This window comes from Styela clava, chromosome 6, assembly GCF_964204865.1.
Source record: "Styela clava chromosome 6, kaStyClav1.hap1.2, whole genome shotgun sequence".
In the NCBI taxonomy this organism is placed as follows: Eukaryota; Metazoa; Chordata; class Ascidiacea; order Stolidobranchia; family Styelidae; genus Styela; species Styela clava.
Window position 1 is genome coordinate 13,689,574 of NC_135255.1, and position 20,309 is coordinate 13,709,882.

Genomic DNA, 20,309 nt, shown 5'->3' on the forward strand with positions numbered 1-20,309 from the left:
TGTAAGCTTTAAGAAAACAGTGGCGATCGCTAGTTCACATAATTAAACTAAAATCTGTTTTCTCACATGTTTGAAGTTGTAGCTCTCTGTGTATTTTATTAGTCACGAGGATGAAAATGTCTCAAAAACATACAACAGTGCTGCCGAACAAGGACGTTCGTTTATTTAAAAATGTTAAAATGGCAATGATAAAAATATTTTAAAAACAATGAACAGAAATTTATAAAAACTTTTGAATAAAAGGAGTGAACATTATTGAACTCTCTCAAAAACGCACAAGAACTAAGCAAAATTTTTGTCGTTATAAACTTCTATGCTTCCATCAATCTCACACCACGAGTGGCCGCTGCTCTATCTTAATTTCTCCATAAATTTCTTTCTGCTTTATTACAACGGACCTAGCCTTTGCACATGCTGAAAATAAACCTCTGTTTAACGTATATACCTCTAGCTAACTAGATCTGTTTCTAATTCTGCCACTTACGATGCAAAATAAACTATTTCACAGGATATGTGCTCTTATCATTATATAACACACCCTCTCTTTATGCACTTAATACAACTAAATAACCTACCGTATTTCCCGGCGAATTCTAGACCCAAATTGGCCTGATTTTGGAGGTGCCGTCTTATTGGGCGAGTATGATAATTTTCATTTTTTCGGGTCGGCGTATTATTCAATTCGGACCATAGAATACCTTGGGCGATAGCATCCCCATAACTTCCCGACAAGGTATATTTAAATCAATCTACGTTCTCGCGCTGTGAATCTGGAATTTCAACGCTGTGATTATCATATTTGAAGTTACCGCATTTGTGTGTGCATCACGAGTGACGGGCTATTACCGATACCTTACCTTGGGCACAATTAGATTAAAATAGTTTGCATTCCCGTAGCTGTCATGAACTGAATATCACGCTACAAGAAAACGTCATTATGGGATATTTTAACGAATGTGCAAACGCGGGGAATGATCAGAAGCCGTTGCATAGTAATTTGAGGGTTCCATTACATTTGAACCCATGACAATTGCACCTGCATACTATTTCACCTATGGAAATTTTTTTGTTTTACGGATATTTGAACCCATACTAACCCTAACCCATGGGTTTTAGCACCTGGATATAGATTGAACCCGCGGATATACACATGGGTTCAAATGTACGTACGTTCACCTGATTTGAGATTCCGATTTTGATGCGATTTTACTGCCCGTCTTATTGGGAGGTTATGTGCAAAAACCCATTTTTTCAGGCATAAAAGCGGGGCTCGTCTTAGTCACCGGGTAAACTTATTTGCCAGGAAAAACCGTATATGTTAACATTGGTTCATACTTTAAAACCAACTACAATCACTTACCGAGCAGTCCATAAAACCTTCTAGCAGCTTCAGATCTCGAAGTTGATCTTGCTGGAGCAAGCATTGAGAATGTAACATGATCGTATTCTTCCCACAATGCTTTCACTTTTCTGAAGCAATTTAACAAGTTGTAAACCTGATTATTATGCTGTTTTCTATTTGTATTATGACATATATTGAAACCCTACACAAGGAGTATTCAGATGCCCATGCAAAAATAATTGGTATCGAAATATAGTTTGATTAACTGCGAGTTCTTCCTACTTTTTGACTTGACAGTGCTGATAGTTGCCAGCAGGATGGTTGAACGATATAGAATTACAACAAAGGAAAATATAAAAATGGGAGAATCACAGCACAGTCAATTGTATGGGCCATACCAAATAAATGAAAATTTGTCAGATGTGTTTAGTGTCAAACGTCTGTCGTTTTTTTGCATGATTGCATTACGTGCACTGCTCCATTTGGAAGGACAAAAACAGACCGATTTTTTAGTGTCAAAGTCGCTCAATTATAGAATTTTTATTCAGTTTCACTGTTATATCTTGTTTTGCTTTGAAAGGTAGTCCACAATCTAAAAAATACTTGCGACTAAATTTTTTATTTGGTGAAAAGATTTTATAATATTCCCACACACAAATAGGCATTTCAAAGATGCACATCGACATTCTAAATATTCATTTATTCTAAATCAAGCCGAGTTTATAGCTTGGTAAAAACTGGTGAAAAACATACTCAAGCACAGAAGCCTCTTGAAACTGATCCATCCCCAGTTGCATATCATCGTCGATCAGTTGCAATGGTTCTTGAAAAGAAGGTTCTGTAACCACATCTGGCATATCTATGCTACTAGGTTGCTCTGGTACTGGTGGCAACAAGTCCCTATTGTTGTGAACATATAAAAACATTGAAATGTATTATATTTTTTTTTGTCAATTATTTGCTTGTACACAGGAAGCAAGACACTAAACATTACTCTCAGAATGCATCACATATGCTAAAAACTTTTTAGCTACTGTGACAAAATGCATGACCGTACTACTTCATGTCCATATATTCAAGCATCACGCTCTTGTTTCTAACCAGCTCTTCAGCCCAGGTTCGAGTACCAGTAATTGGTCTATTACAAAGACTAAACTACAGAAAACGATTTCCATAGAATCTCATATGTATTTAATCAACCTATACAAATAAAACATTGAAAGGTCGTGGGAGCTAAATTTTCTACAATGTCTTGAGTTTTGAACTAAAAATATTCAGAACAACTCACATGTCAAATATATCTTCTCTTAGTGAAGAATGATCCTTGCTAGTACCATCTATAACAAATAATTTGATATTAATATTTGTTACGACATTCAAATAGAGTCTCACTCGCTCACAAAATATTCCCCTTCATTTATGTTTCTCTTTACTTTGTTTCACATAAATCAATATAAATCTGGTTAAATCTTCTCAAATTACTTTCTCAAAGGTGATTATGACTCTAATTACCTGATTTCGAAACCAAATATCCAGCACAAGTAAATGAATATGTTTCATGTCTCGGTTGCTGTAATTTTTGTACCTAATTACTCATCGATTTTAATCGGTAAGTATGTTGATAGGTATTTGTCTGTTTGTCTGTTAGATGCACGCGATATCTCACGAAAGCGAGATTGAATCTGCTCCAGATTTTGCATGTGCATTGATCATATGTCGGACCAGAAGCCTATTGATTTTGGATGAATTATGTCGTATAATTAGCGAGTTCGATAAGTATCGATAAGTTCGGTCTCTGACCGATATTCTCGTTTCTTGGTTTGCGGCCCGCGTGGTCAATAAATTTCAAAAAGTGTCCCGCGACATGTTTTGAGTTGGAGACCTCTGTTCTAATCATATGCATGAAATCCAACAGAGAACACTATTTATTGTAGAATCGGATTTACAATTCGATAGGATGTCTTAATGATATGGCACCACAGCATTTCATTCGTTTTCCAAATTATGTGGGTATGGGATTAGTTAGCAAGTTATTTTGTTTTCGGAAGCATGGACTTGACGGAGGAGGGAGCTGTGATTGACCAGCATTCACATAAACCACCCTGCGGCGCAAGAAGTCCAGCAATTCTTCTGCACATTAATATAATGGATAATACATTTTATTTTCAAACCTTCGGGAATATCGAGCATGCTCTTATTTCTTGTTGATCCTCTTCTTGTAGCAGGTCCTTCAAATGATGGATCAAGTTCGGGTACTGGTTCTAGTTCACTTAACCTTGATGCATCTCTCACAGGAGCCATGGATGATTCATCAAGCTGAAACAATAGAATAAGACTGTATACTAGCATTAGATTCATCGATACTCCTGTAGTGTGTGTACCAGGTTAGGGTTGGATGAAAGTAAAATTTGATGTAAAGTAGGCGAACAAAATTAGTTACCTCCATATTGGTATACACGCTTCTGGAGTGCCGATTCATCAATATTGAATGATAAATGATGTCGTGAATAAATAATACTCAGGCTTACACTAAAATACTTGAATTTAACTTGTTGTGTGATAAAACCAAACATGCCTTTCGATTCTCCTTCTCAATTTAAAATAAGGAAATGAAACAGCTTGCACTACTCATTTTTTCTTCATGATGTCACAAGCGAATAACTTTACGGGTTGCGAATAACTCCACTTTTCGGGTTGTGAACTACTTCATTTAGAATCCAAAAATTCAAAAGTTTTTTCCCTATACAGATAGCAAATTGTATATTTGACATAAGCAGTAAAAAATTAATTTCACATTCATATACCATCGAATCTTTTGATCTTGCTGCACTAATATCTGCTTCAATCTCTGGATCTTAAAACAAACATTACCTTATTAAACCATTGTCTTGCTAAAATAATCACACTCAAAAGTTATGATAACCTGTTCAACTTTACAACTGCTGCACAATATTCAGTCCGAAATTAACACTTTTATCAATGAAGTAAAAACATTTCTAAATTCTCATATTCATAATAAAAGCACAGTGTCATACATGTTATCAATGAAAACTTTGATAACAATTCCAATCTTCTACTTCAGGGGCAACTACTCTGAATTGGCCAGTTACAGATAATAGACTTGGTTACTCAATCACATTATGAAAATCTATGAATAAAAAAGGTTTATTTACAAGAGATAGTCCAACAGATAGGCTAACGTTTATATAATATAATAATAAGAAGCACAATGTAACAAATGGGGTCATCATGACGTTATTTTCAACATAACTTATATCCATAAAAAGAATATGTTGCATGTTATTTATCATGATTGCATTACGGTCCTAAAAATGAGTATTCAGAAGCCATGATGTTTAATTCTTGTAGAGCACTATGTTGAAAAAAATTTTTGATTTCAACTTTGATTAAATATGTATATGTAACATATGTAATACATGTATGTAGGGAACCTTGTGGCAAATGAATATCCCTTCTTATTGCTTGAATTGATTCATTGAATAAATCTTGAATGTCAGGTTCAATAGATGTTGTCGAATCCCTTTCTTGCACAGGCTAAACATGAAGCATGAAATTAAAACAAAAATTATATTAATGTAATCGATATTATGAGAAATACCAGGCTTTCCAAATAGAATTGGAAATTTATGTGGAAAATATGAAAAAAAGGAGTGCTCACATATCTTGCAACTTTTTCATGAAGATTATGATTCTAGAACGGTGGTGGGCAAATTGCGGCCAGCGGGCCATATACGGCCCACAGACAAATTTTTCTGGACCTCGAACAATTTCACTTTTAATGTGTAAAAACAAAAATTGCATATTCTGTGCAAGGCTTTAGCCATTTAACAAATTAAGGCAATGACTAACATGACGCCTGAAATCAGCAATTTCCTGTTCAACCACTGGAGCAATTCACATCGGTATTGATGAGGCCTTAGCTGATATCTGTGATTGTGGAAAGGATGAATGGAGTAGTCTGACTGTACCACATATTACTATTCAAAAGTCCTGTGCCCAAGACAAGGCTCGAGGCTTGGGAATAAAAACCAAAACATAAACATACCCTTTGATGATCTATCCCACTACATTGTAGTACTGGTGTAGAAAACAACACGCTTGCAGGTACTATGTACAGCGGCTCTGCCAGTTGTTCCTACATGATTAAAGTAACATAATAATATGGCGTATGAGAAGTATCTCATGTGCCTGCCCACCAGCACGCACACAAAAACACAATTAAATGAGGCTTGGGCCAAACTTGAACAAACAAAATACACAATAGTATTAAACTTTCGGGCTGTTGTACTTTTAACAATTACGTTGATAATGACCCATACCTACAACCTCATGAAAAGATAATGTGGGATAGTCATACTCATGAAGCCATGAAAGCTTTAAAGAAAAACAAAGCCATGAAAAACTACACTGATTGCTAGATTGAAACAAACGCAAAACCATGGCGGCAAAATCGGTGTGCGTGTGAAAGTAATAATAGGCCTAAACTTTATATACACCCATATGCAACAGCAGACTGCGTTTAATATATAATTACGTATTTTTATCAGCGTTCAGGGAATATATACCGTATACATAAATATATATAAAATCATATCCAATCAAGAAAACTATTTTGCTTATGAAATAGCTGTTTTTAGTATTGACTTTGGGTACTATTTTCTACTTGCTCATTTGCAATTGTGAGCTCTTTCAAGAAGCTATCTAGTCTTTTAGGCCGGATCAGTATTTAATTGATTGACAACACTTTCCAATACTGACATTAGAATAGTTATATGCAAACCCTACCCTCACATAATCATCTTCAATCGTGTTCAATTTTGTTCTGAATTGTTGCCTGATTTCGGCTCCAGTCAGTCCAATCCTCTTGTCTATGATTAATTTTCTCTTTTTACGTTTCTTGGACAGAAGAAAACCTTCATCAATAGGGTCCAGTACAAGAGATGGCGGTTGAACTTCCTAATTATCAAAAAAGATTAATGTTGATTCTATGTTGACATGGAAGAAGAAGATTAATTAAGTCAGGTCCAGAGCTTAACTTCTACTCTAATTAGACTACAGAAGAGTGTAGATGAGAAAAACTTAGTGAGCACCACATTAAAATTGGTACGCAATTATCATGATAAATATAAAAAAAGTTTAATAGATGTTGATAAAAAGAAAGAGAATTATACCGATAAATTTTGCGCTGATGCACCTGCTTCTGGTGGAGGAAGCTGAAATTCTAGAAAAAAAAACAGAAATTGTTGAAATTAGTGCAAATAAAAAACGATGATTTTACAGAACAAATGCACGATCCCAAAATATAAATCATCAAATTACAAAAACTTTTGATATGTCATGTTGATAAAAATAATACCTGTAAATCAAAAAGCAAAAAAATAAACCATTAAATAATCAAAAAATTGAGTAAAGATATAAGAAGGAAAGGAACAGATCAATCAACATAGTAAAATTTAGAAAGTGACTAAACTGAACAAATAAACATTTTGCCATGAAAATGAACTTACAGGTTAATATATAAACACAGGATGCGAGTCAAACAATTGCCTAATTTGAATTACCCTCCCCCAAATGAAGCATAATTCCCCCAGTCCACCTACCTTCTTGTTCTTGTCCAACAACTGTGATATCTTGTATTGGAACAGCCAGTATAGATTCATCAACATCGGTTTGCCTTCTGCTGCTTCTTCTTATTTGTGGTGGCATTATACTGATGAGACATGGAGATTTTAGAAATTAGCTAGCGCATTTACATGTTACTGTGTACTTCCTGTGCTGTATGCTCCCACTGCACATCTAGTATTCGTGCACCATTTCTGATGCGGCTATCGCTACAGTTGGAGATGAGGATCCAGACTGTTGCAAATAAAGGGACCTTCAAATTTGGGATCCCGACACCCCAAATGGGGCACTAAATGGCACAATGAGGATGCGGTATGTTTCATGAAAATTATCACAGGTAATAAAGTATCTTTTCTGACACTTACTCATGTTGAAATAGAATATTAATCGAATTAGAAACCAGTACTGTGACCCACCATCACCGAAATAGAGTCAAAATTTTATCTCTTGTGTGAGAATATGCAAGCACCTCGGTCTCATTGAAGGTATTGTCAATTTTATTATTTTTCATTTTTTTACTTTATTTTCATTTCAGTTCCTGAGGGTTCCTGGCCGTGGTCAAGTGGTTTGTGATGAAAAAAGTTTGAAGAAAGGTGTTCTAGTATGCTTTACAAAATTTAAATATTTCTACAATGATTATTAAAAACATAGAGAACAGAAAACCAATCGATACCAGTGAGATCGCTCATTAATCAGTACATTTAAATAACACAGAAAAGTCGGTATTGGAGTAAGTGGCTCCTTGAAGAAATCGGCGAAAATGCTCCATGGAAATTTTTTAATTTAATACCATGTTTTCAAAATCAATAATTTGAAAATTTCATTCATACTAAATCTCTCTGAAATTCGTACTAGAAATGAAACACTAAAGGTCATAAACAAGAATATCGGTCGGAGACCAAAGACTTATCGACCGAAAGTTAGAGGATCCCCCATTCATTCATTCTGATTCTATAGTGACACCGCGTGTCCCGTCACTAATTAATTGATAACTCGCTAATTATACGACATAATTCATCCAAAATCGATAGGCTTCTGGTCCGAGCTATGATGAATGCACATGCAAAATTTGGAGCAGATTCAAATCTCGCTTTCATGAGATATCGCGTGCATCTAACAGACAGACAGACAAATACCTATCAACATACTTACCGATCTTAAGATCGATAAGTAACAATAGTATATGGGTATAGGGGCAAAATTTGGGTATTGGGTGCAAGTTAACAGCCTTTTAGCAACTTAAGTACATGAACTTTGAAACCTGCTGTTCCATTTAGTTGGGAAGAAACACTGTATTTCACTAACAACAATTTAGTAAGGATCCATAATGTCCACCTCGTATCAAAACTATATGCCACAGTCTTATACTCACGGTGTTCCAGGTAACATAGCACCAGATGGTGTTGTGACATTTTGTTGTACAGTCCAACTTGGTTCTTTAGAAATTGATGGACCATCAAACATGGATGGAATGTTTGCGAATTCATGCAAATCATCAACATGAAACTGTCCTACTTCTCCCTGAATCAGGAGATCATCACCTCGCTGCTGTAAACAAGAGAGCAATGCTTAAATATGTGAAGGTTGAATGACCAATACGGCCAATGCGGTTCCAGCTAAATCTTAAAAGAATTATACTGAATACCATATGAAGGTCTGTCTTTGAATTATATTCGGAAAGCAAAATTAAGAATTAAATATCATGCGCTGTAGTATTTGATTATCTCATGACAACAACATTTATTCTTTATATGCCGTTTACTTTCGACCAATTAGCAATGAAGAATTCCAGCCTGAATACCTGCTGTTTTAATTTCCATAGCATATATTAAATTCAAAGGGCAGAAGAACATACAAATAAATATTGAAAAAGGACAGGAATAATTTAAATCAAACACACACTTCTGAATTTTGTAAAACATGATTTAATAGGGCCCACATAACCACGTTCATGACTAAGCAAAATGTTTAGTTCAAATATTCAACTTCATAATCAATGCCAAGTAAAAAATCTTAAAAGTGATAAACTATAATTTTTATACTTACTGTTTTTATATGCTGATTTTTTTACAAAAAAGATTCATCCAAATTAAAATGTATAAGACAGAATTTCAAACAATTGCAATTAATGTAAAGAAACAGTCAATAATTAAAAAACACCATGGTACGAAGATTGCACCATGAACAGTTGACCGAAGCGGTTTTCAGTATCAAAAACTCAACACAAATAACAATACATGTTATAGAAGAAATCCAACTCAAGTTAGTCTGAAATATCCACAGGTAGATGTATTATCCAAATGCAATCCATAACACCACTTACGGTTTCCATGGTTGTAGATACTCCTTCTGGTAGAGTTATTTGACTGATATCGGCAACAACATGTCTATCAATCTTGCGACGTTTTTTGTCACCCTGGTAATGCATAGAGGTAGAGTTACACATACAGAAATTTTACAATGGTATAGATACAATTTGCTCGGAATAGAAATATGTCAAAAAAACGAAAGAAACAAAAACTGTAACTTTATTTACAACAAATCATTGCTTGCCAGTGCTCTCACGGCGTTTAAATGGCGTTAAAAAGAAGTGAAGTAAGGAGTGAGAGTAAAGTCAGCGTAAAAGACAGTAGATTCCGAACTCTAAAATTTCAACTTTTCTCAAATTAGATATTTGAACCTCGGGTGTCGCTGCTCAATAACCAGCTTCGGTTCCCCACGACTTCCCTTCCACAGTAAAACTGTGTATTTATCATTACCTCGTAATTTGTGTTCGATTGTTGTTGATTTTACTGGTTGGAAAAAATAAACTTGACTTGACTGGTAAGCGAATGCCAATTGGAAATTTAATTTTTTTTATATGGCATCTACAACCCGCCTTTTGCTGCCTGAACAAGGCATTATACAGTATTAATGATATGAAACGAGCTACTATATATTTGGAAAAAAGGATCATATCTTTCCCGCTTCAGCATTGCCCCGACCCAATTTATTACGCCCTGGGTGAGGTGGGGTAATGATTATGAAATTTGAATCGGAGATGTGAAATCTGTGATGCCAATACAGTCGAGTCTAACGCTTCAAATGCTTAGTAAATGCACCGCTTAAAAGTTATTTTCAATTAGAAAGTTGAGAACCTCAGATGAAGATGATGATGTAGATTCCTCAGTGGTTGTATGAGGAGGTTTGATCGCCGGAAAATCTTCAAAGTTATCAGAAAATATCTTCCCAAACATCGGATCTTCATCAAAGTTTATGTCAAGTTGGAAATTCTGGAAATATAATGATACATATCTTTCAAAAAGGTGGAACGAACAGAGGACCTATTTCATTGTTCAAACAGAAGTCCCCAGCACTCAACTCGACAATAGTGTGTTGGGTATGGATAAAACACTCATCAGATGCACTCAGGCAGATGCTCTAAGTCTAAGAGTATAGACAGGTTTATTCATATAACAGTGTACATATGGGTCACATGATGAGCCTATCACTAGAGGAGAGATGCACCAAACTCAATACTGGATCCAAACATCATTTGTACTCCTACTGATTGAATGCTCAATATCAGAATAAAATTAGTATAGTAGACTAGTGGATTGACAGCCAGTAGTACCTCATCCACAGTATGGCAAATGATTGTTTAATGTATCTGCCAACAATCCTATAAAATGTTAGAAATATAAGTACCATGGACGATTTTAAAAAGTATAATAAACAACTGAATTTTCATCTCTGATGATGTATTGTGTACTTTTAACAAAACTTTATGCTGGGTCACATCAAATCTACCGACGGGCTACTAACCAATATCTACCTGCCTTGATAATTTGACAAAAAGTGTTGTATAGGCGTTAGGAAATCTGCATTTAGGGTTTGGTTATTGTAGCTTTAATCTCTAATCTGATTTTATTTTTTTCTCGTTTTAAAATAAATCACCTGTTCCTTTTGCTTAGATATCTGACCTCTCTTGGATTCAGCAAGTTCCGTACAAAGTTCATGCATAAGATATCTTTTTGTGGCTGCAGATTTCCATGATGATCTGACCTCATCTGAACAACATAATACATGAAAATTCAATATAATTAATATTATGAATAATATTATTATGGTCGTATAATAATATTATGAACTTATTATTAACATGCTTGTCATACTTATATATCATGCTCGTTCAACCCCCATCCCGATTCAAAGTGTGAAAAAATATTATACACAGCAATTTCTCTTGAGACTTTTGAAAACCCGCTTTTTTGGTTCGGCCAATCTTGGCAAGAGGAAGGACCCCTTTGAAAATTTCTGGCTACACCCTTCGTCATAATAAAAAAAGTAAATATAAATTTTCCCACCTAGGTTGAATACAAGCTGGACTAATGATGGTTGTGAGTCATTCAAATAAAAGCAAAAAACCTCCCAAAAGTACCACTTAAACTTACTCAAGAAATAGGCCACTTTCAAATTAAAGCACACAATGACACCGTGAACAAGTTGAGCAGATAATCGGAGTGAGAATCCCTTGATATGCCCCATTCTAGGATCAGCAGACGGTTTGATGTACTTTATTAGATCTTTGCTGAAATAAGAGATAGATTTTGAACATAAACGACAGAAACACTAAAATAATAGAACAAGCAACTAGAAAGATTGACACTGATAGTGAGGTGGTTGATAGTAATATTGCCAGGATACAAAACTCATAATGGGATATTCCAAGCGACTCTACGGGACAATTCCAGAAATTTTGTATGTTGTGATTTAAGGCTATATGACGCAATTTGTGTTGCTTACAATAGGAAATAATTGAGGCATGGCTGGTCAGAATAATTGTATTGTAACGAAAAAGTGCAGATATGTCTTTTCAGTTTTTTAATTTTAATCCAGCTTCCCAGTACTGACTGACTGATGTGTTATGGTAGACTATCGGTTTGTTACCTTATGGTATAGACTTGTCTACCACAATAAAGCAGTATGGTTTAGTGACGTTGAAAATGTAACACAGTTGACCAGACTATTGCTGTATTGACTGCCTGTACAGCATTACGGTATCTTTATACTAATATTCTGGCGATGTGCGGTAAAGTTACTGTACCGATGTAGCCTACCAGTAGTCTAGCACGCAGTCAGTACCGGTAGGCCTACCTGGTAGGACCCACATTATTACCGGTAGTCTAGCTGACTAAATGAAACTAGGCTACTAGGTACCGGTAAATACTAAAATAGCTATCGTCCAAGAAATAAAATAAACTGATATCATTGATCCCTAGACACCACAGAAATTGCTTTGAAAACCAACCATGTTTCATAAACGTCAAGAGCATCCAGCTTTTTTTTCTTGATTTTCTCCTTTTTCATGGCTGCCCTCCATATCAGTGAAAACCTTCCACTTGGCCCAACGAGAAGATCATGAGTGTAAAACATACTTGAAATATATTTTCGTGATATTTATACGATTCGTAAGCATTAAAACAAAATACAGACACCCAACTGCCTAACGCTAACTCTACAATATAACAACCAGCAGGAATCGCTGGAAAAACATCCGAAAACTATCCCGCCAATTTAACGCGTCACGTGATGTAGCGATCGAAGTCGACTCCGTGTTAATTCGTTGGAGTCGACATACCGTATGTAGGATATTATGAATTCCGAGATCAGCCGAGGACAATTAGAAAAAAATGTTATCAATTATCATTTGGTAAACCACCTACCTGTACAATGTATTGTAATAGCATTTTTTGCACATTGCCCCGTTCAGAAAGCTCCCAAGCTTTTCAAATTAGGAAGGGGTGAAATTTGGGGGCTGGTAAATATTTTACTATTATCGATAAAACTATTTGTAACTTGACCTATAAAAATAAATTATGTATTTGACTGACCATCTACACTGGTATATAAACCACTTTATGGATTTTCAGACACAAATATATTTAAGCTAGAAACTAATGTGTGGTGTTACATCTCAAAATAAAAGGGTGGATTTGGATTTTTAGTGAGAGTGTTCACCCCGTATAGGAAGGTATAGAGAAATCACTGCTTCGGTTACTTATTTAAAACATTTAAATGGTACTAAAATATTTTCACAATTCAAAACACTATTCTCGACTAAAAAGAAATCCCATGGAAATTATTCTTAGTGTTACGGTTGAACATCTTTTTATTTTAATTAAATTCGTCGTTACGCGAGTACATTAGAGTTTCAAAATTCACATGCTTTACAAACAGAGCATAAATAAAGCATGCAATAATGGTAGGCTATAGTAAAATCAAGGGTCTCATTATGACGGTTTGCAGCTGATATTATCAACAACAAACCACGACATCGCGTGAATCTATTGAACATATAAATAATTGACAGCACATTAATGCAACAGCATATAAATCTGGTAACTTTCCATTAATTTTCAGAATGCACATATACTATTTACCGAACAAGTTTGACAGGTCAATTCAAATATAAATATTCCAGTGTTAAAAGAAGGTACATTTGTTTGCTTTAGATTCTGCTTAGTCATGACCAAAGTAACTATAACAGCCACTTTGGTCATGACTGCTCGATAACGCTAGCATTTTTATATTTTATAGGTGGGAAAGTGACGTAATAAATTTAGTATGATTTTGTAATTGAAACAGTCCACTATTTCCCGAACCCGGCTTTATTCAAAAACCAGTTGTTTTGCAAAAAACTGACTTTTTCATTTTCAATTGCTAAAACAAAAGGACAATGCGATCGAATATTATGAATTATGATGTAATTGACAGCATATCAGATGAAGATCTATTTGATATTTATCGAAGGAGGCGTTGGTTATGTGCAAATGTTGTCTTATACTTAATTACCCCCTAAAGACCCATATTGTTGCCATGGAACGGGATGGTGACGTCAAAGCTCCCTGTGCAAATCAAAATTGTGCAATAAACTTTGAATGAACTTATGCTTTAAGTGTTTTGGCTCTCGATACCGATAGATGAAGAGAGAAAGAGAGATAACAACTTCCGACTGCACCGTGACAGGCAAGAATGAAATTTTATGATTGTTCAATGATTAACTTTAACGTTATATGATTTTGATAGAATTTAAAGGGCACGAGGCAGCTCAAAATGCACATTTCGCACCTGGCGTTTGACGAATACACAGTTTTAGTTGCTAAGCTATCCCAACCTTGAGTAATGCAGTCTAGCGTTGTCTACAGTCTGACAATATGTGCTATTCTACTAACAGCGATTTTAATAACCATCATCGTCGTGCTGGTGCCTGAATCGGATACACGTATGTTATTTGTATTTTTATTATAATGTAAACATTTGATGTGTCGTGAGTGTTAGCGCTCGCTTTTAAATGTAGTAATATGCAAGCCCTTACCGGCGTGGTATTCGAAATCTCGAATACATTTATATTTTTGAGATTTGCTCACATATTTGAAGAATTATCTCAGATACTTCCGAACGATAATTCCACGAAAAGTAGCGTGCGATTTTCTTCTGTCATACTGTACCGCCAATTGTTCTAGTTAGTTATAAACTGACTTTATTTTAGTTGCGGCTCCTCCGTCATGCTCTGCTTATCCTTGCGACGCAACGTGTGACATGAAGGTATCGCCATGCAATGGTCTCGTATTTGAAGAAAACTTTGATACATTCGACTTGCAAAGATGGCAACACGAAATCACAATGTCTGGAGGAGGAAACTGGGAATTTCAATTTTACACCAACAATAGGACAAACAGTTACGTCCGTGACAACACGCTCTTCATCAAACCGGTAAAATTTTCAAACAACGACCATACTTGTCGTATTTTGAATAGATTTCGTAACGGTTCGCTGTAATTCAGTCGTAACGTAGAAAACAAATGTATAAATCGAACTGAACATCCATTGTCATAGTAATTTAGGGCGAAAGTATTACATTCATAAGACTGCTCTTTATTTTTTATTTACTTTGAAGTTTTAAATATTTTTCAATTCTGACATTGTTCTAATATTCACTACTATTGTTTTTACAAATTCATTCGACTCATTTTTTTATTATATTTTCGATTCTCTGTAGATTTAGGTTCTATAGATATAGACAGATCGTAGACACTATTGCAACCTTCAATACAAACAAAAATGTTTAGACACTGACCGCAGATCACTACGGAGAATCGTTTTTGTCGTCTGGCGTTCTTGATCTATGGGGAGGAAGTCCTGCCGATTTCTGCACTGGAAATGCATTTTGGGGTTGTCAACGTACCGGAACTCCAGATAACTACATCAACCCTGTACAATCAGCCAGGTAAAATATAGAATACATTTTTCAAATTCTGATTGGACGATACATGATCCGCGACGACGTCTAACCCTCTGATGTCACGTATTTTGATGATTACTAGTGATAGCATGGGGTGTGAAATTCAATAAAGCAACCTCGTTTTTTGTTCGCTATCTACCCCATGGGGTGGGATAAATTTCGCATGTGCCATATTTGACCCTCCATGCATTCACGGAAGAACGTCACTATAGCTTTTTTTAGGAAGCAATTACAGGCAAAACGAGTATAAAGTATGAAAATAAACAATTATGACTTTTAGTAACCACTTTTGTATATTTTGTCTAGCCTGAGATGTCCAAATCAGATTCAAATTGTTTGAAATTATATTTTCAGCAATATGTTGATCGAAAATAATCTAAAATTAGCAAATCTGAACAATTTGAATATATATTAGAAATTAAAAAGAATTTATTCAAGTGAATGCTATCGATGAAATTCCCCCAAAACAGTTTTGAGATTGTCTCATGCAAAGATATACACCACATTTTGCACAGTTCATGTTGCTTTTCATCGGACATCCCCTCTTTCTGCAATGGATTCTATCACCAATGCCCTTCTTCATCGAAACGCGCATCCATTGGTGGAAGAATACTACTTGCAGCTTTTTTTGGTGTTGATGGGAGATCACTATCAATACTTGGTCGACCACGGCAAAGTCCTAACTTGGCACTATGTACTGACATGTAGAGATTTCAGTGCGGAAATCTTTTATTGGAAGCGGATTACAAGAGTTGTACTCTATTGTAAAAAAAGCCATGAATTGACAATAATTAATAGGTACCGAGATCTAAATCTAAAAACAGTGTTTCTTCACGCCTATGCACTTATTTCAGTATTCAAGTACATTTTAATTTGCGTTCAAACTATCATGTCATAACCAAAATGACTTAATAATATTAAAAAACTAACAACAACCAACTACTAAACCTTGGTTTAACCTCGCAGGTGACAATTTAGCAGCTAGTCTACTGGCTTAGAAGTCAAATGGGGTTTAAAAATTTTACTTATCAAAATGTCGAAACTAATTGCCAAGGGCTACAGGAAACAACCCAGATTTTTTTGATGGCTGGATTTGAGAATAACCGAGTAATTAAATACTAATATCTAAATAAATACTTATATAAACGGTATTCCGAACTAAAAATACTCAATTACTGAACATATGAAAACCTTCACGCCAGTGAATCAAGAAAACACAGCCTGAGCACTTAAAATTTTATTCCCCCAAATGCATGATGTGCCAAATTTGTCACACGCATTACCACCTAAATATTTCGAAATGCTGAAGAAATAGTTAAAAACTGCTAAGCTAGGCCTCTTCCTTGCTAATACCCCCACTATTACGAATTATCTCCTATTATCTCCTCCGTTTATTGCACAATAGAGAGAATGCGTTCCAGATGCAAAGAATCTACGTTACTCAATAGCATAACCAAGTGGACCAATATAAAAAACAACACGTGACCCAAAAGAGATGTTTTGAATTTGACCCGCCATGCATTAAAGCGCTAATAATATGCGGGAGTATTGACACGGAATAATAGCGTGTTAAATTAGTCAAATTCATTTGTTCTCATATATGGGCGCGATTGATATGTGCATTTTTTTACTCAAAATGTCATTTTACTTGCAATCGCACGAATCTTATATATTCAGTAGCGTAATAGACATTTCATATTCAGAATACGTTCTGTGAATTCATTTGCGATCCAATACGGACGAATTGAAGTTGTGGCTAAGATGCCTAGTGGGGACTGGTTGTGGCCTGCGATATGGATGTTACCCAGGTGAGAATTTAAAACATTTATATATGTTATTTTAACACTTGAGGAGAGTGCTCGTGTTTGAACTTTGAACTTTTTGAAAGTCTTTATATCTACTTCGACAACCATTACAAAATCGATGGTCATATGAGCATGCTTGAGACGTATGCCTGTAGACGCTCAATGCGAGACTGAGATGGGTTTTAAAATATGACCCAAGTATCAACGTCACACTGGCAGATATTAGAAATCTTGAATTTGTCACCAAAGGTGCATCAACTTTGGATTTGGAGCTGGAGCAGTAATGGCTCAGGATTTGGTGCTGTAGTAATTTTTTTCCCCCACTTCACAGTCTCGATGGAAAATATGGAGGTTAAACTATGAATATATATAATTGTATATCCTCAATTTTTGAGGACTACTGGCATGATAAGTAGAAAATCAAAATTCACACTTCAATTTGAAATGAAATTTTCCAATTGACGTTGGCCCTATATATTCGCGTAGTTATTGACTGTTTTTCATAAAGTTCAACCTTGTATGAATAATGCAATTACCTAACCACTCACGTTTTCATTGCCAAAAGTCAATAGGCATGCAATTCAACGTTGAAATGTTTTATCTATATCCACACTAATCTAAGTCTAAATAAATAAATACAAGAGAGTTATGAATACATAAAAACAAATACCCTCTATATCGGTGCATAAATTGCGGACCATAATTAAAAAACATTCTAGAACTCAAGAAAGGTTTTCTAAATAGAAATATAGTAAAGTAACACACAATATCATTATGTAATTTTAATAAACCCTATAACGAGTTAACCAAATTAAAAATGAGGCCTGTTGCTTTGGAACGACCTGATGTCAAATTTGAATTTACTTTAACAGAGACAATAGGTACGGAGGATGGCCAGCATCTGGAGAGATAGACATTATAGAATCAAGAGGTGAGTGAGTCCAAGCTTTTACGTTATAATCCCAAATACGTTTTTCAATTTATTCGATTGCCATCTCACTATTTTGATATTATTGTTCGTTAATATTTAGTCATTCAAACAGGGGTTGCATTTTCTCTTACTTGGAAATACACGTCACATGATAATCCGAATGAAAGATACATATCATGAGGTACATAACGGGCGTTCATTTCACACTTATGTTACACTAATGATTCTAATTTTGTCATCATTCTTTGTTTTTTAGGAAATATAAATCTCACAGATGCTGAAGGCGTTTCTAAAGGTCGTGACAATATGGGTATGACTCTACATTGGGGACCTTACTTTCCACTGAACGGATATCCAAAGACAACAATCGAAAGGTCTGTCATAAGCAGGAATATAAATTTTCGATAATGATTCGGTTTCTGTGGGACTAACTACTCATCCTTCTAAACGAAACGTTACAGAAATATATTTTAGCGTGCAGCAAGACTCTTGAATCACTTAGAATAAATTTTCGATTTATCGTTCTTTATTAGACGAAATCCTAATCTATAGACACACAGTTTAAGCATTCCACATTAGCTTCTTTCTTCTTTTCGTACTCAATGGCGTCCAATAATTTAATTAATGTTCGAAATTCGAATCTGGTTGCGTTATAAATTTGCACCTAAATTATACATCAAAGAGCTTACAGAGTTTAATTGAATCTTCTCATCTTCGTGATATTTTATTCCAAGTTTTCTTAACGTTATGTAAAGACGAGCAAAATTAAAAAATATAGAGAAAATATGAGCTGAATCATTAATTCCATTTCATTTATATACTACAATAATATATATCTGGCACAGTCATCCGGCTTCGGGAACGTACGCATCGGCCTTTCACACATGGGTTGTTGATTGGACAGCAGAATATATAGATTTGTTTGTGGATGGTAAATTGCTGCGAAGAGTTGATCCGGGACCTGGAGGATTTTTCGATTATGGTGAATTTGAAAAAGAAGCACCGGGTATCGATAATCCATGGGCGAATTCTAACAACAAAATGACACCATTTGATCAAGAAGTAAGTTTTGGAAGTAATTTAACATGATAATAAAACATTCAGTTATTGCTCGTTTGTTTAGATTGTTTAATTATGGTTTATTCAGTATTTTCAACAATTATTTCTAGTTCTATATTCTCATAAATGTGGCTGTCGGCGGCACCAATGGATTTTTCCCAGATTCTTGGATAAATGCACCTCGCGAAAAGCCATGGAAAAATGATTCACCAACGGCAATGAAAGATTTTTGGTTGAAAAAAGACGAATGGTGAGTAATTAAGTCATTCCCAATAATACCAAAATGTTGAAGAGCCTCAATGAATGTAATTTTCCTACCCGGAAACAATGAAGCGTGGGAGTATTCAGTTGTTAGTTATTAATTAATAAAAAAAAACAGAGATGTAGAAAAGTTAGAAAGAAGTGAGTTAAATAGATATGAAACAGCGATAGTTCGCGGGACCAATTCCTCTACGCGAATGTCATCGAAAAAGTCAGAGACAATTGAGATAAAAAAGAAATTTTTCGGAATCTATCTTTAGGTCTCAAATGCACAATATTTTTTCTGGTTTCCCGTATAGTGAATATCGAGAATTCCAATATTTTTGGCTCATCGTGATCGTGACGAGTATATATATAAGTGTAGTAATTGTCAAAAGCTTGATGTTTAGTAAAAACTAAAAAAAAAATTAATTTGTCTATTAAAGTTAAATCAAAATGTATCGCCCCTATTAAATTTGTTTTTCTTTTACTATAGGTATCCATCATGGCAGCCAGACGTTGACAATGGTGAGAACGCTGCTATGCAAGTCAGAAGTATTAAAGTTTGGGCTAAATAAATATGAAGTCGCTCCACCAGATAATTCATTTGTAAGTAATAATTGATGTAAATGTCAACAACAACACACTAGTCGGGGATCGAAGACTACGCTGTTTCGGACGTCTCAACTTCATTTCACTGTAATCTTGGAAATCAACAAATGTTGTTGTAAATTACCTCAGAAACTTTTTCCCGATTATACATATTTACAAATGTATATAAATGGTAATAAATTATAAGTAAATACAGCATTCAATTTTTTTTCATATTTTTGTTGTTAAAAGTTTCCAGTGCAGCATTACAATTAGTCTTAATGATTTCTGGATATTTGATATCTGGATTTCTGATATCCAATAAAAGAATCAGTCAACTAGAAAACTTGAGAAGTTGTATTAGACACTGAAGCGAAAGGTACATAAAATGTCTATTTTAGAACCGTTGAAAAT

General features: G+C 35.0%; 2 protein-coding genes across 3 annotated transcripts; one reads left to right on the forward strand and one right to left on the reverse strand.

The window, feature by feature from the left end:
- Positions 1-141: 141 nt before the first annotated feature.
- LOC120331014 (uncharacterized) lies at positions 142-12,539 on the reverse strand. Of its 2 annotated transcripts, none has more exons than XM_039398032.2 (17): positions 12,276-12,539; positions 11,419-11,555; positions 10,922-11,034; positions 10,123-10,257; positions 9,309-9,401; positions 8,358-8,530; positions 6,964-7,073; positions 6,535-6,584; positions 6,149-6,319; positions 5,409-5,498; positions 4,795-4,897; positions 4,147-4,196; positions 3,514-3,658; positions 2,631-2,679; positions 2,096-2,242; positions 1,361-1,470; positions 142-414 (listed from the first exon to the last, which is right to left on the reverse strand). In XM_039398032.2, exons 1-17 carry the CDS (start codon positions 12,398-12,400, stop codon positions 329-331), a joined length of 1,887 nt encoding a protein of 628 aa, XP_039253966.2. In that variant the 5' UTR covers positions 12,401-12,539; the 3' UTR covers positions 142-328. The 2 variants fall into 2 exon arrangements, with proteins under 2 accessions (XP_039253966.2, XP_039253965.2); XM_039398031.2 differs by having other exon boundaries at positions 8,358-8,533.
- Positions 12,540-14,070: 1,531 nt separating this feature from the next.
- Positions 14,071-20,106, forward strand: LOC120331421 (beta-1,3-glucan-binding protein-like). The gene is made up of 9 exons (XM_039398497.2): positions 14,071-14,249; positions 14,517-14,740; positions 15,097-15,254; positions 16,973-17,077; positions 17,947-18,005; positions 18,262-18,379; positions 18,851-19,067; positions 19,175-19,314; positions 19,801-20,106. The coding sequence occupies exons 1-9, from the start codon at positions 14,150-14,152 to the stop codon at positions 19,880-19,882; spliced, it is 1,203 nt and encodes a 400-aa protein (XP_039254431.2). The 5' UTR covers positions 14,071-14,149; the 3' UTR covers positions 19,883-20,106.
- Positions 20,107-20,309: the final 203 nt, after the last annotated feature.

What these genes read in the sequence shown, in the direction of transcription:
- LOC120331014 (XM_039398031.2), bottom strand. Translation starts at nt 12,400, where the DNA reads ATGTTTTACACTCATGATCTTCTCGTTGGGCCAAGTGGAAGGTTTTCA. An exon ending in TGTTGGACAAGAACAAGAAG is followed by an intron (nt 6,585 to 6,963) that starts GTAGGTGGACTG and finishes TTTTTTTTCTAG; the next exon opens with AATTTCAGCTTCCTCCACCA. An exon ending in GTGGGATAGATCATCAAAGG is followed by an intron (nt 4,898 to 5,408) that starts GTATGTTTATGT and finishes CTTCATGTTTAG; the next exon opens with CCTGTGCAAGAAAGGGATTC.
- LOC120331421 (XM_039398497.2), top strand. Translation starts at nt 14,150, where the DNA reads ATGCAGTCTAGCGTTGTCTACAGTCTGACAATATGTGCTATTCTACTA. An exon ending in ACACGCTCTTCATCAAACCG is followed by an intron (nt 14,741 to 15,096) that starts GTAAAATTTTCA and finishes AAAAATGTTTAG; the next exon opens with ACACTGACCGCAGATCACTA. An exon ending in AACCCTGTACAATCAGCCAG is followed by an intron (nt 15,255 to 16,972) that starts GTAAAATATAGA and finishes TTTCATATTCAG; the next exon opens with AATACGTTCTGTGAATTCAT.